Here is a 13,293-nt window from a genome sequence, read left to right as displayed (position 1 = left end):
CACTACTTTGCTTTAGTAAACAAAAATAAAAAATTTTTTGGCATACTTCAGCATCCTCACTAACCACGGGGGTTACATCTGTTGTTGCAAACTTGAAATTTTGTCTGAGAAAATTTTGATATCAAAAACAAACATGAAAATTTTACTCAGGAAAACTTGAATTTTTTCTGAAACCTACTATCTGAAGCTTGCCATCAAAAAAACTATCACATCATAAAACATAAGATTTTGAAAATTCCCGTTTGGGTTAAAAGTTTTTTGGTTTTTGATTGGGAAAACGTTTAGATTTATACGCATCGGCACAGCCGGCCGCCAAATATGTTTTTCTCAGAACTTACCATCTTACCATCTGAAACTCTGAAGCCTATAACCTTAGTACATGGGAAATCTTTCACCTATGTTAATGCATAGGGTGCTGACCGAATACTCTATAGCCTATTTTAATAAATGGGGGTCAGCACCCCCAGACGATTTTTCCCCAACATATACTACAACGGTGTTTAGTTTCTATTAAATTTAATTTATTGTTGAGGCAATGAGACCAAAATTAAAGCTTATCATTACTATGATCTTTTATTGAAGGTATGCAGGTGGCAAGAGGTTTCGAAATTGCTTTTTTCCCGTAAGCTGCAATCTACCCGATATAGATATCGATCGGGGTTGTTACTTTCAGGAGTTCTAGTTCCAACCGGTTGAAAAACGTTGAAGACTATTGTATTTGGTGTATTTTAGTTTTTGTTTTTGTTACATGTTCTTTTTGTTTTCCTCGCAAAAAATAATAATCGAAATAGATCGATTGATATATCATATTAAAGCCTTTTCAGACGTGATTAAACTAACATTAAAAACTTTGAAAAATTGGGTTTGAAATTTTTGATTTTTGGTCTAAATTCGATCTAACAAGTTGAGCTAATTTAGATCCAGAAAATTAATTTTTACTCAAAAAAATTTTTTGAAGTTTTTAAGTGCATTTTGGGTATCAAGAACTTCAAGCATTCCAAAAAGTTTTGCTAAGATATTATAAACAAGACTTTGAAGTTTTAAAAATTGTCTTAATAATTTTTTTTCGTTTCTCTAGCCGTTTTTCTACAGAAAAAAAACTTTTTCCAATTGGCCTTTTTGACTGTGATTGTCGCATTTGTTTAATTTCTAAGTTTTTGTTCAGATATTTTTATCACATCACTCAGGAAAAATGACACTAATTTGAAAAAAAATGTTGTAATTTTTAAAACTATGGTCGGAACATTCTGTGCTACTTGACCAAAAATCTATCCCGGGTCGAATTGCTTGATTTATGTCTCGAATTTTTTGACCAAAAATCGGCATTTCTCTATTTTTTTGACCAACTTTTGCTATGTTTTGACTTTCTCGACCCAACAAAAACGTTTCAACTTTGTTATACCCAGTTCAGATTTTTTTTTAATTTCTCGGCCGAATTTCGACTTATTTCGGTTTTTCAACTTTGGGCATGTTTCGACTTTCTCGACCAACAATTTTTTTATTAATTTTTTTTTTGCCGCATAGATATGAGCAAAAATTTATCCAAAATTTGTTTTACCTACCTCAGATCTATTATGATCGAATAAAATCCAATTTTGTTTTCAATATACTCGATTTTTTTGTAGATTTTTATTCTGCTTAATGCAATTCTCTCCAAAACTCGTGCGCGAACAAACTCAAACACCCCAATAATCACGCTCCTCCGCTACGCCCCCCCCCCTTACTACCCCCTTCCCCGTGCTACGCCAAACTACGAGCTCGAAATGTTCTGGTTCCCCTTCAAAAACTTGTGACAACTTTTGAAAAACGGGCTCAAAATGTTCTGGTTCTCCTTCAAAAACTCGTGACATTTTCGGCTTATGATTCGACCGTGCTCGACCTATGTTTCGAATGTGCTCGACCTATATTTCGACTTTCTCGACCGAAATTGGTTATGATTCGACTTTGTGCTCCATCTATGTTTTGATTTCTCCACCAAAATCGGGTATGTTTCGACTTTGTGCTCGATCTATGTTTTTCTACTTTCTCGACCAAAATTGGAAATGTTTCGACTTTCTCGGCCAGTGTTTCGACTTTCTAGACCAAAATCGGGTATGTTTCGACTTTGTGCTTGACTTAAAATTGCTTCTCGACTGCAAAAATTTAGTATCAAAACTGCACTTGCTCGACTTTGAAAGTAGAAACATAAGTACAGCACCTCTATCCGGGTGTTTTATTTCAACTTATCGTAAGATTTAAAAACAATACACTCAAACTCAGGGGCGGATTTAGGCTCTTCTCGAGGGGGGGGGGGGATTCTCAAAAAATTTCGAAAATTTTGTCAACCTTTTTTTAGGTCGACCAAATTGATTTTCTGAGCTCTCCTAAATCACTATAAAGACCCCATTTTGACCGAATTTCTGCGCAGCAGGCAAAATTTTGAAAAGCAGTCCAAAAAGGCGTTTTTGGGCAATTTTTGGAAAAGTTTGACAAAAAAATGCGTTTTTTTTTCCGGCGCGCGCTCACTCCCTCAATATTAGTATATGTTGGCGCCCCAGACGCCTTTAGAAAAGATTTAGGGTCCGTCACCAAAAATGGATATCTCAAAATAGTACAAAGGGGGACCCTTTGTGTAGGCAGGGGGTCGAATTCCTAAATCCCCCTAAATCCGCTGGTGCTCAAACTGAATATAAAGCTAAGCTTTTAGAATAAAAGAATTAAACTACCTTCGCCGTAGAACTTTCATTAATTATCAATAAAAAACTATCAGATAAGAACTAAGCACAAGTTTGAATCTTTCTAAAAGTCTGCTTTAAATCCGGAATTACTAAGGGTTTTTGGTTCAACCTCGCTTCGTACACCTTTCGGCAAAATTGACATTCGAAACTTTCGTTGCGCTTTGCGTCTGATATATAAAACTCTTTTCTCCATTCATGATATTTCAACAGTCTATCTTTGCTTTCTACCAAGTCATGCAGATGTTCAGCTAGCATACTAATATTCTTAAAATCGTTCAAATGAATGAAAGACCCTGGCATTTTTCGATCGTAACTGGACCTAAACCCAAGAACTAGCGGGACAGAAAAGGTCATCAGCGCGTTTGAGAACTTTTCCGAAATATAGTCTGTGCAAATGGAGTTCTCAAGAGCAAAGTAAACTTTGCACTGTTTGATTGTGTCTTGGCGCAGCAAGTCGCCGGCAAGATTGCCCTTAGAGTTGGGAACAGCTCCATGATTGATAATTTTTCCTTTTAAATCGTTCGACATACAAATATTTGCGGCTTTACCCCACATATGCAAAGGATATTTAAGATACTTGATCAATTCTGAAACAATTTGCATTCGGCCTGAAGGTGCACTTCTGCAATTACTAACCATCCAACAAAATGGCAATGTTTTGTTCCAAGTATCCAATTCAGCCGAAACGTCTCTAAGCCTAACCGGTTCAGAACGTCGATAGAAATTAGTATAGCTTCGCTCTAAAGTTGCTTTTCGTGATAAAGCGCCTGTCCAGTTAAAAGCCGAGTTGAAGTTGTGATGCTTTGAAACTGTTTCAAGGTGGTTTGATGATTCCAGACTTACAGCCAGCCATATTTGGTTCGGACTTCGGTACCATGGATGGCTAAGCCAGTGAGATTCGAGGATAGAAAAACTAGATCGACCAACTACAGCAATCGCATCAAATCGGGAGAAGTTGTAGCTATGCATTTGACTTCGGTAGAAAACTGTACAGTTATAGTCAATTTGACAGTCGTTTTTGAAGTTTTTCCTATGCATTTTTTCGTTTCGCATCACAAATAGCTCCAAATTTTGGGGCGGTAGTATTTGTCTGGATGAGAAAAATGATTGGAATCTTCTAAGCATGCTGAAATTAAGCCAGCCTAATCCAGATGACCTAAAACAAATTTAATTGTTTTTATAGGGCCAAAAAAACTATTTCATAATTATAAAAACATTAAAATTAAAAATCAAAGCAATATATGATAAGAAACACTATAAGACTCAAAATTAGGATAACTTTTAAGATATTAGATAACACCAACTAATTGTGAATAAAGCAAAAACGTCCAAAATTAGAGCCAAGACTTCAATGACATGACGTTCTGTTTTTTTTGCTTACGATAAGAGCACAAAATGGAGAATGTGAAAATGGTGAAAGGGAGAAAGTGGACAAATAGATTTCATCTGTAAGACTATCTCTTCCCCCACGACTAATGTTTGAATTTTCTCACTACTTGTTTCTAGCTTACGTCGTGACAAACTTGTAGACTATGTCGCAACTAATTTTTGGACTTTGTTGCTACTTATTTCTAGACGTGATTTCTAGCAGCACTTAACGGCTCTTTAGAGGCACTTAGAATAGTGGTATAGGGCGTTCACTTCAATCGTCAGATCGTGTAATCGATCCCCTGCCATGTCATTGTCAGTGTGCGATGACGAGCTCTCACTTGACCTCCAGCTTCAGGTCTACCACAGCCTGACCGATTTTGGCTAGCAATAGTGGTACCACGTGATATTTCTAGATGCAAAAAAAAACAACAAAAAACGAGCTTCACTCTGCATTATAACTGTCTAGAATGTGGGTAAATAAGATAATGGTCTATGCTTAGATAGGCTGCAAAGCCTTTCATAGATCCTCTGCGAATTGCAGGAACGACAACTTTAGCTATCTATATCAAAACTTTTTTAGGCTACGGAAATACAGTATTTGAAGCCTCTTATTTTCAAGCCAATTCAATTCCCTTTTAAGGTTTTTTTTGTGAATAACTTTTAGACTATGCCGCAAATTATGTTAGACTATGTCTCGATTATATTGTAGACTACATCGCAATTTTTTCTAAACCGTAACAGCGACTAACTTGTAGACATTTTCGCGACTAACTCTTGCACAATGTCGCAACTAACTTTTAGACTATGTCGCGACTAAATTATAGACTATCGCGGCTACTTCTCAGACTACTGCGACCGAAATACTGCAGTTCAAAATTTTGTCTGCAACTTATAGCCCTGACCATAGTATGGGTTTTCGATCGCATGATTGACATCGGCGCAACCATCAGAGTCAAAAAATTAGTCGCGGGCCTTGAACCGGGTAATAGTGACTGATAACGACAAATTATGACTTTAAACATGCTCGCAACGCATTTTGTTATCAGTAATTGTATGCCAGAGACTATACCAACAACTCAAATACTTTTCAATTGGGTAGAACATTTTCAACCATCTTAAAAAACTCAAGATCAACCCCTGGTTGCAGGCTAAAATTATCATATTTTAATCATATTGTCTTTTCTGACACGATTTATTTAAAATCTTAACGGTACTTTTACATCAACTGACAGCAAACAGAACAATCGATTTGAGCCACCCGCAAAGAAGTTTCATTGAGAGTAATCGTTTATCATGGATTTTCATCATCTGTATTCATAAAAACCTAAAGTAATCGATTATAATGGATTAATAATCTACTAAAAAACAAATTAAATAATCCTTATAATTGATTATATTAGATTTAATTTCTGGTCAACCTTTTTTTCGAAAAAAAGAATCTTGTCAATTAGCAGTGAAAATCACGGCCGACCATCAGGGGCGGAGCTTAGTATTTTCTCGAGGGCGGGGGGTGGGGGTTGAGTTTCAAAAATTATCGAAAAATTGGTCGACCTTTTTTTTGTTTTAGGTTGACCAAACTGATTTTCCGAGCTCTCTCATAGCAATAAAAAGACCCTGCTTTAGTCCAGTATTCTGTGACGCAGGCAAGTTTCGAAAAAAACAGGCTAAAAAAAGCATTTAGGGCACTTTTTGGATAATTTTGACCAAAAAAAATGCGTTTTTCGGCGCGCGCTCCCCTCTCAATATTAGTTTATATTTGCGCCGAAGGCGCTCTTTAAAAAAAATAGGCTCTTTCAGCCAAAAATATATATCTCAAAATAGTCCAAAATAGTACCTTTGAGTCGGTGGGGGGGTCGAATACCAGAGAAGAATAGAGCGTCCGCCCCCTCCCCCCCTCTAAATCCACCCCTGCCGACCGTACATTAAAGGAGAGAAGATACTGTTTTTCAAATTAACCATAACAAACAGTTTCCAAGCGAGGTCATTACACAGATAAAAATAGAAATAAGGAGTTCATCTACAAAAACATCACTTGAGAGAGCGCCATAAGACTAAATAAGGCCTTAACCTGTTGTCATGCTTCAGAAGCATTTCAATGGTTTACCTTTGATGGCAGAAACTGACTTCTTCCTCATTTCACGTTTCTTAAATTTATTTTCCTTTTCAATTACTTTCTATTTTAGGAATGTCTTCTAAACTTCCTTGTTTGATGACTTTGGTAGAATGACTCATTTGTTTTAAAAGAGGCAGATTATTTGATGTTATATCGGTCATCATGCGGTGTCAGTTGTTGATGTGTAAATATTCTAGTTGAGATCATCATTAGATTACATTTTGATTACAAGATCTGTAATAGGATAAAACATTTTTAATTTAAGAGTTCAAGTCAATTCAGCCATTTTTTTGGTGCCGAAAATAAAAAAAATGGCATCATTTTTAATGTGAAAGTTATGAAAAAGTTATATGATTATAGAGTCAAAACCAAAGCTATAAAACTTCTGCGATGGTGTTTTATGTTTATGCGGCAGGATGGATTCCGTACTCCGACTTGAAGTTTGAATTTCGCGTTCGCGTACGGATGCCTTTTGATTCTTCAGGCAGCGGCTCATGCTCTTGAGCTGTATCAACATTAGAACGAATGATCGCACTTTTTTGAAGACTGAGGCTTATTAATTTTTTTAAATCAGTTTTTAGGATCAAGCTAAGCAAAAAAATATTCTAGAGAAAATATTCTATTCAAGAAAAACTACAGTTGAATTTTAGTGTACCAAGACTGCTCGTATCAGGGCGAAGCCCTAAATGTTTCGACTGACTTGCTTCAAAAGTATATCAAAATTTCAAAAAAGGTAATTACTTTGTATCTGTATGTTCCTGGATTCCAGAGAAAATTTTTTGAACATGTTAAAACTTTGTCGGAACAATCAAAGAAAACGAAAAAACAAAAGAAGAACAAAAAAAGCATCCTAGTTGCGGAAACCGCTAACAATCTACAAAATACACAGTCTGGCCTCGTATTGGTTAAGTTGAACTTTTTTAGGTTTTTTGAAACCACCAGCCCACACGCTATGTAAGGCACAAAGTTATGTATTTCGCAAAAAATCAATTAGAGTAATACGCCTGCCTCAATTCAATCTAATATGTAACAATTTGAAAGCCGGATTAAATTTAATCTCCGCTAACGCGTTAAAACACGAAATAGCACGCTCGTTATTGTCCTAAATTGGCAATCTTCAAACCCCTATAATTTTACGAAAGGTTACAAGTGAAATATTTTCACAGTTGAGCCCAAGGCAACCATACCTTTCGGTTGATTTTAAAAAATATGGCAAAAATTACTAGTTAAAAAGCTGATGTTATATGAAAAAAACCACGCCCAGTGATAAAACTCAGTCTTGTTCTTCAAAAGTCGGAGAAAAAAACACGCCTTTTATATTTTGTTGTTGATTGTGATTGAAATTACGCATTGTAACCAATATTAAGAACAATTTAATATGTAAAAACAGATGTATTGCATTTTTTTTTCACTGGAATGTTTCATTTCAAACATATCTGGATGAACTTGCTCAATAGGTACAAAAAACTAGTCGAATATGTGTTGCTACAACTTTTGTAAGATGCTGCACGAGTTTGAACTAGTGAACGAACTTAATTCTTTTAAACGTTTATTTTTAATAAAAAGATCACAACTAATGAAACCAAACATTTTTTTAAAATTTAAGTGCCAATTAATGATTTCAAGTGCTTACAGTTGATTTTGGGCTTAAGGAAGTCAGACCAGGATATATGCCAGAAAAATTTTTAACGGCGTGAAATTTCACAAATCAGTTACGTTTAGCGAAATTTTAACACCGAGTGAGTCAAAGTTTTTATGCGAAAATTGAAAATAAATTATCATGCAGGTATAAATCTTTGACTTTGCATTACTGATTATAAGTCTTGCGTTCAGAAAATTGCGTTTAAAAACTTAAAGTGTGTTTAATTGCGTTTAAAGCGCAGATGGCAAAACTTGCAACTTAGACCCTCAATTGAACAATTCCCTAAAATTAAATATTGACAATTTCATAAAGAGTAGAAGAGATTATTTTCTTAAAGATAAAAGCAAAGTTTTTTTCATAAAACATTTCAGTCAGTTTGACTGAAGTGATCTTTCAAAGCCCCTGAAAAAACTTTGGTCAATTGTTTTTCAAAAAGTTGAAAAATTGATGTTGTCTTCAAAAACTTTTAGAATTAAAAGTATTTTGATTTTAATTTTTATGCTTGTTCCCTATACAGCCAATGCAAAATACAACAAAGATAGCCGGATACTGTGCAAAAAGTACAGAATCCTCGGATAATAGCCGTGAAAAAATTACATTTAAAAAAAAATTCTGCGTGCCGTGATGAAACGATCTGAACGACAAAAAAATCAAAGCATATTTAACATTCATAGTAAAATTGGCCAATTGGAAAGCATTTTTTGTAGAAAAATGACTATAAAAAAAACGAAAAATAAATCGTAAAAGTTTTTGATTCCCAAATTGGCACTAAAAAACTCCAAAAACTAATTTACTTGAGTAAAAATCTATTCAAGAAAAAAATAAGCTTAAACAGACTTTTGTAAAAGCTTAGCCTCACCTTATTAGCTTGAAAATAGACCAAAAGTCAAAAAATTTAAAATTTTTTTCAACCTAATGAAAACTTTTTCAAAACAAAAAATGTTCGAACTACGACTGGAAGAGCTCTAGTAAGCTATTTAGCTCAATCCATTTCGATTATTATTCATGGTAACTGATTTTGCGTGGAAAACCAAAAAAAAACAAATAAACTAAAAGAAACCCGAATACAAAGTTCTTCCACATTTAACAAATGATTGGAACAAAGAGGTACATTCTCGTTCTACCAGCGCCTCAATGCAAAATGGAATGGTAAATGAATTGAATGTATTCAACGCTCGGAGTTTAAAAATATTCAATTATCTCAAATTGTTATGGTAGCGGTGTTCAACCCCTCATAAAAAAGCGTGAAGGGCTAAACGCGCGAAAACAATTAAACTAAACATACCACTATTTTGATTGATTTAAAATTTTCGCTCATTGTTATTTTCATTATTTGAAATTAAAGAAAAAACATTTAAAAAAACAGCAAAAGTCTAAAAGTCAGAAAAATGTGATTGATTTATAGTTTAAAAAGCGGAATTCAGGTTTCAGTTTTCCAGGGAACGAAAAACTTTGGCTCTTTTCCATTCTTCTTTCATAAATGAAAAACACTTTTGAAAAACGAATATTTCATTGTCAAAATGTAAAGAAAACTTGCATGGTGAGCAAACAAAATATTGCGAACACATTTTGTTTTGTGCTTTTCATCGTAAAATAAAGCATTCAGCCATAATAGCACGTAAGACAACTAAAAAAATAGAAAACTTGAAATGTTGGGCGGGAAGTTAAAAAAGAACAAAAACTTTACTTAATCATCCAGTTTTCTCAAATTGGGTAATTTTTATCAGAAAATGCCAATGATAAAAAGTTAAGTTTTTTTTTCGAAAATCGAAAGTCGAAATTTTTTTTCAAAAGAAAAGGTTGAAACTTTTTTCTGTTTCCTTGAAAATAGTAGAAAGACTATACAGAAACAGACAGGCATAATGATAACCTTCATTGATCTTCTGTGCATCGCAGAAACTAAGAACACTATTATCGTTTGTTTAAATATTAATTACCTCGGAACGTGTTCCTTCATTGGGATTTTCACACTTTCTTTCTAAGCTATATCTGAGATGCCATGAAAGTGGCAATGAAAGGAGCGGAATTTCTATTAATTTTGAAAAACATGTGTTAAAATTTTAGGTGGATAGAAGTGATAAAAAAGATGTCTCAAAACCTCTTGAAACCTAAAACTTAAAAACAACCGGCTGCTGACCAAACAAACCAAAAAAATTTAATGAGTGCAGTTACCATTGTGAATTATTTAAGTAACAACAAAAAATGTTCTTTCAATAAAAAATCTGTCCAAAATTTTTTAAAGCCTTGCATTACTATATAATTGTGTTTGAAACGAAGTAATCGAAGCAAAAATTTGGAACCTTAATGGAGGCGAAACAATTTTTTACCCTCGTTACTGCGTGCAGCCGCCCCAAAAGCACAAAAATTAAAATCATTTCAAATTTAATTACTTCTCTGGGGATTGGCCGTAGTTGAGTCACATGATTTTTTCTTCTAATAAATCATCAAAACACCAAACACTGAAGCGACAAAATATCATTCTTCTTACCAACGATAAAAAAGAAAGTGGTAGCTACAAAATTTGCTTCCTTTTTGGCTTTGTTTTTTTTGGGTTTATAGAATGGTTAAGCAAAATTTTTATACTGTTTTTACCATACAATAAGAAACAGTTTTCAATTAATACCTGATGCCGTTTGAAAAAAAAATGCGGTAAATCGTATCTAATTCTTTCAATCGTATCCGAGAGAATTCTTAGTTTACAGAACAATTGATAAGATTTTGTTAGTGACTTGAAAGGACAAATGTCTATGCGGGGTTGGTATATCCTCATCGTTCTCAAGGATATTGCAGCCGCCACAGAAGCTACTTATTCTTGGTGTTGACTATCAATTTTCTTGCTCACAAAAGTGTTCACCAAGGGTCAGTGTCAGGGATAGCCAACTTCAAGAACTCATCGTTACTCATTTCGCGTCGTAACAATTTTTTTGCAGAAATTTTTGTGATGCTTCTGATTCCCAAAATTGCGCTATGAAGAAGCTCCAAAAACGAACTTTACTCGAGAAAAACTAAATTTTCACGGCTTAAAGTAAGCATAAATAAGCTATTGTAAGCCTGCACGCTCGCTTATTAGTATGAAACTAGATCAAAATCAAAAACCGGTTTTTCGCAACACTGAGAAAAAAATTCAAAATGGCATTCAAATTACGACCAAAAAACGCTTCAATATGAAAAAACGCTTCAATATGAAAACGCATCATTTTCGTCATTATTTGTGGTACCTGACTTTGCGTGGAAAACAAAAAAAAAGAAAAATACAAAACACCCGAATACAAAGTTCCTCCCCATTTTCAAGGGTCGGAGCAATATCACTAGAGTCAATAAGTAAAACCAAATCAGTCTTATGAAAACCAAAATTGCATAGATCCAGAGCAGCATGTTGTTACAGAAATAAACCATTATTACAGGCTAAAATTTTTAAAACAATGGCGAGACGGAAAATCAAATTATTCCAAAAAAGGAAAAAGAGCCAAAAGAGTATCGCTACTAAATACTCACTAACTGGAAAACCCCCCTTTGTTTTTTTTTCGTTTTCGGTCTCACATCAGGGGTGGATCTAGAATCACTATGAATCAATAGTGATCTCCCAATTTGAACAAGATTTCTGCGGCGCAGGCAAATTAAAAAAAAACACTAAAAAAGGAATTCTTTTTCCTTTCCCCCACCTGCAAATTTTTATTATTCAAATTACTGTTCACATTCTCCGATTGTCGTGAAAATTGACATGCAGACTAATTAGGCTATGGCAAACATATTTGATATTCGTTATCAACCTTGTAAAACCACTCCTTAGACCATAAAAACTGATGATTGTGTGAGGTGGGGGGAAAGGAAAAAGGATCCCTGAGGGGGGGGGGGGGGGGGGGGGGGGGTTTCGCCTAAATCCGCCGGTGACTCACGTGTTGTATTATTTGTGTGAAGTTTGCGAATCTGAAGAAAGTGTGTGCATGTTTCATACGCTTACCTTCTTGCCCGAGTTCGTTCCAATCCCCAGGACGTGATCTGATCATCTTGACCTGTTTAGAAAATGTACTTGATTTAGAATTTTGAAAAGTTTTGTGCTTGAAAACTCAATTAAAAGCTAAACTATTTTCTGGTTTTTAGCAGTAAAATAAAACTTTTAAATTGTTTTGCTGTTGTTGTTGTTGTTTGCCAGAGAGCCTGAAAGACAAAAAAGCATCGGCATCTTTTAATTTTTTTTTTTCAAATTGATTAGTAGAAATGATGGCTCTTTCTGCTTTCCCCCACATTTGATTTTCAAGTACGAAAAACTATAATAATATTGTCAGATTCGATTGCAATGAAATTGCAATGAAATGATTTGCTCTTCATACCTTACATTTTAACATCACGCATTAAGCCATAAGAACACTAAAAACAACTATGAAATTGCAAAATATGAGAGTGGAAACGAGTCGAAATGACCGATATATGGTTATCTGTTAGAAGCATTTATTAAAAACTGAAGGACGTGGTTTATACTCACCAATTGTTTCTAATTGAAAAAATGACACAAATTGTAAAATCATCAGGAGCACTGAGGCAAGAAGGATGAGAGCCAAATATCGAGTCTTGGTTTTCATTCTTGAGATAGGAATAAACTTGTTGGCTGTAATTTAAAAAAATAGAAAAAACTAAAAGAAATGTGCGTTATTAAATTTTGAGGGGCGAATATAAAAATGAAATGGAAAGGAAACTATCTGGAAATAGGAGCAGTAAATTTCTATTTTTAGATATATTTTTCTTTTAATTCGGAGAATAAAACTGAGCACAGGTTGGATCATGTTTTTAGTAAATATTCTAAATTGGAAGAGGCAATGAGCGGACAATGAGCCGCATCCTGTGAGTTTATTTGACTCTCGACAAATGGCACAAAGTTTACATTTATTTGCGGCTGGTCAGATGTATATCAAAACAAATCTACAATAAAATTTTCTATTAATTCCGTGAAGTGGTCTCTCCCTGAAAATGAAAAATTTCAGCTGATTTTGGAAGCGAGTTTGACTTCTCAACCTTTGAAGTATACCGCCAAATGTTCAACGAAATATAGTGTAAAGTTCAATTTCTTAATAGAAACTTAGATTTAAGAGACGACGGTACGATAACGAATAGTTGTGAAATTTATATGTAGTTAAGTGCTATGGAAAAAACTTTGGAATTAATGGGGTCTCATTCCAATTAAAAACTTCGAAAATGAGGCTTTCAGTGTTGTTTTCTATCCTGATATCAATTAGGTCGTATGGTAAACTAAGATTAAAAATAAAAGTTTTAACGCAATGTCACGTAAACCTTAAGTGATTTCCAAACAGTTGTTAGGCATATTAAGTGGTCTTATTTGCCAAAACTACCAATACTTACATTTCCAAGCGTCCGTACTTTACCGTTGAGCTAAAACACATTTCTGAAATCAAAAAAAAATCTAGTTCTTCATGATTCACATTTTAATAATGTCT

The 13,293-nt window shown here is 34.4% G+C and overlaps 1 protein-coding gene across 1 annotated transcript; it reads right to left on the bottom strand.

Moving 5' to 3' along the window:
- Positions 1 to 2,658: 2,658 nt before the first annotated feature.
- Positions 2,659 to 12,496, bottom strand: LOC134854328 (4-galactosyl-N-acetylglucosaminide 3-alpha-L-fucosyltransferase 9-like). Its single transcript, XM_063870541.1, has 3 exons — positions 12,327 to 12,496; positions 11,805 to 11,856; positions 2,659 to 3,873 (listed from the first exon to the last, which is right to left on the bottom strand). Exons 1-3 carry the CDS (start codon positions 12,421 to 12,423, stop codon positions 2,757 to 2,759), a joined length of 1,266 nt encoding a protein of 421 aa, XP_063726611.1. The 5' UTR covers positions 12,424 to 12,496; the 3' UTR covers positions 2,659 to 2,756.
- Positions 12,497 to 13,293: the final 797 nt, after the last annotated feature.

Source organism: Symsagittifera roscoffensis, chromosome 9 (genome assembly GCF_963678635.1).
Source record: "Symsagittifera roscoffensis chromosome 9, txSymRosc1.1, whole genome shotgun sequence".
Taxonomy (NCBI): Eukaryota; Metazoa; Xenacoelomorpha; order Acoela; family Convolutidae; genus Symsagittifera; species Symsagittifera roscoffensis.
Note: the sequence above shows the minus strand (reverse complement) of the source record. Positions and strands in the feature narration are given on the sequence as shown.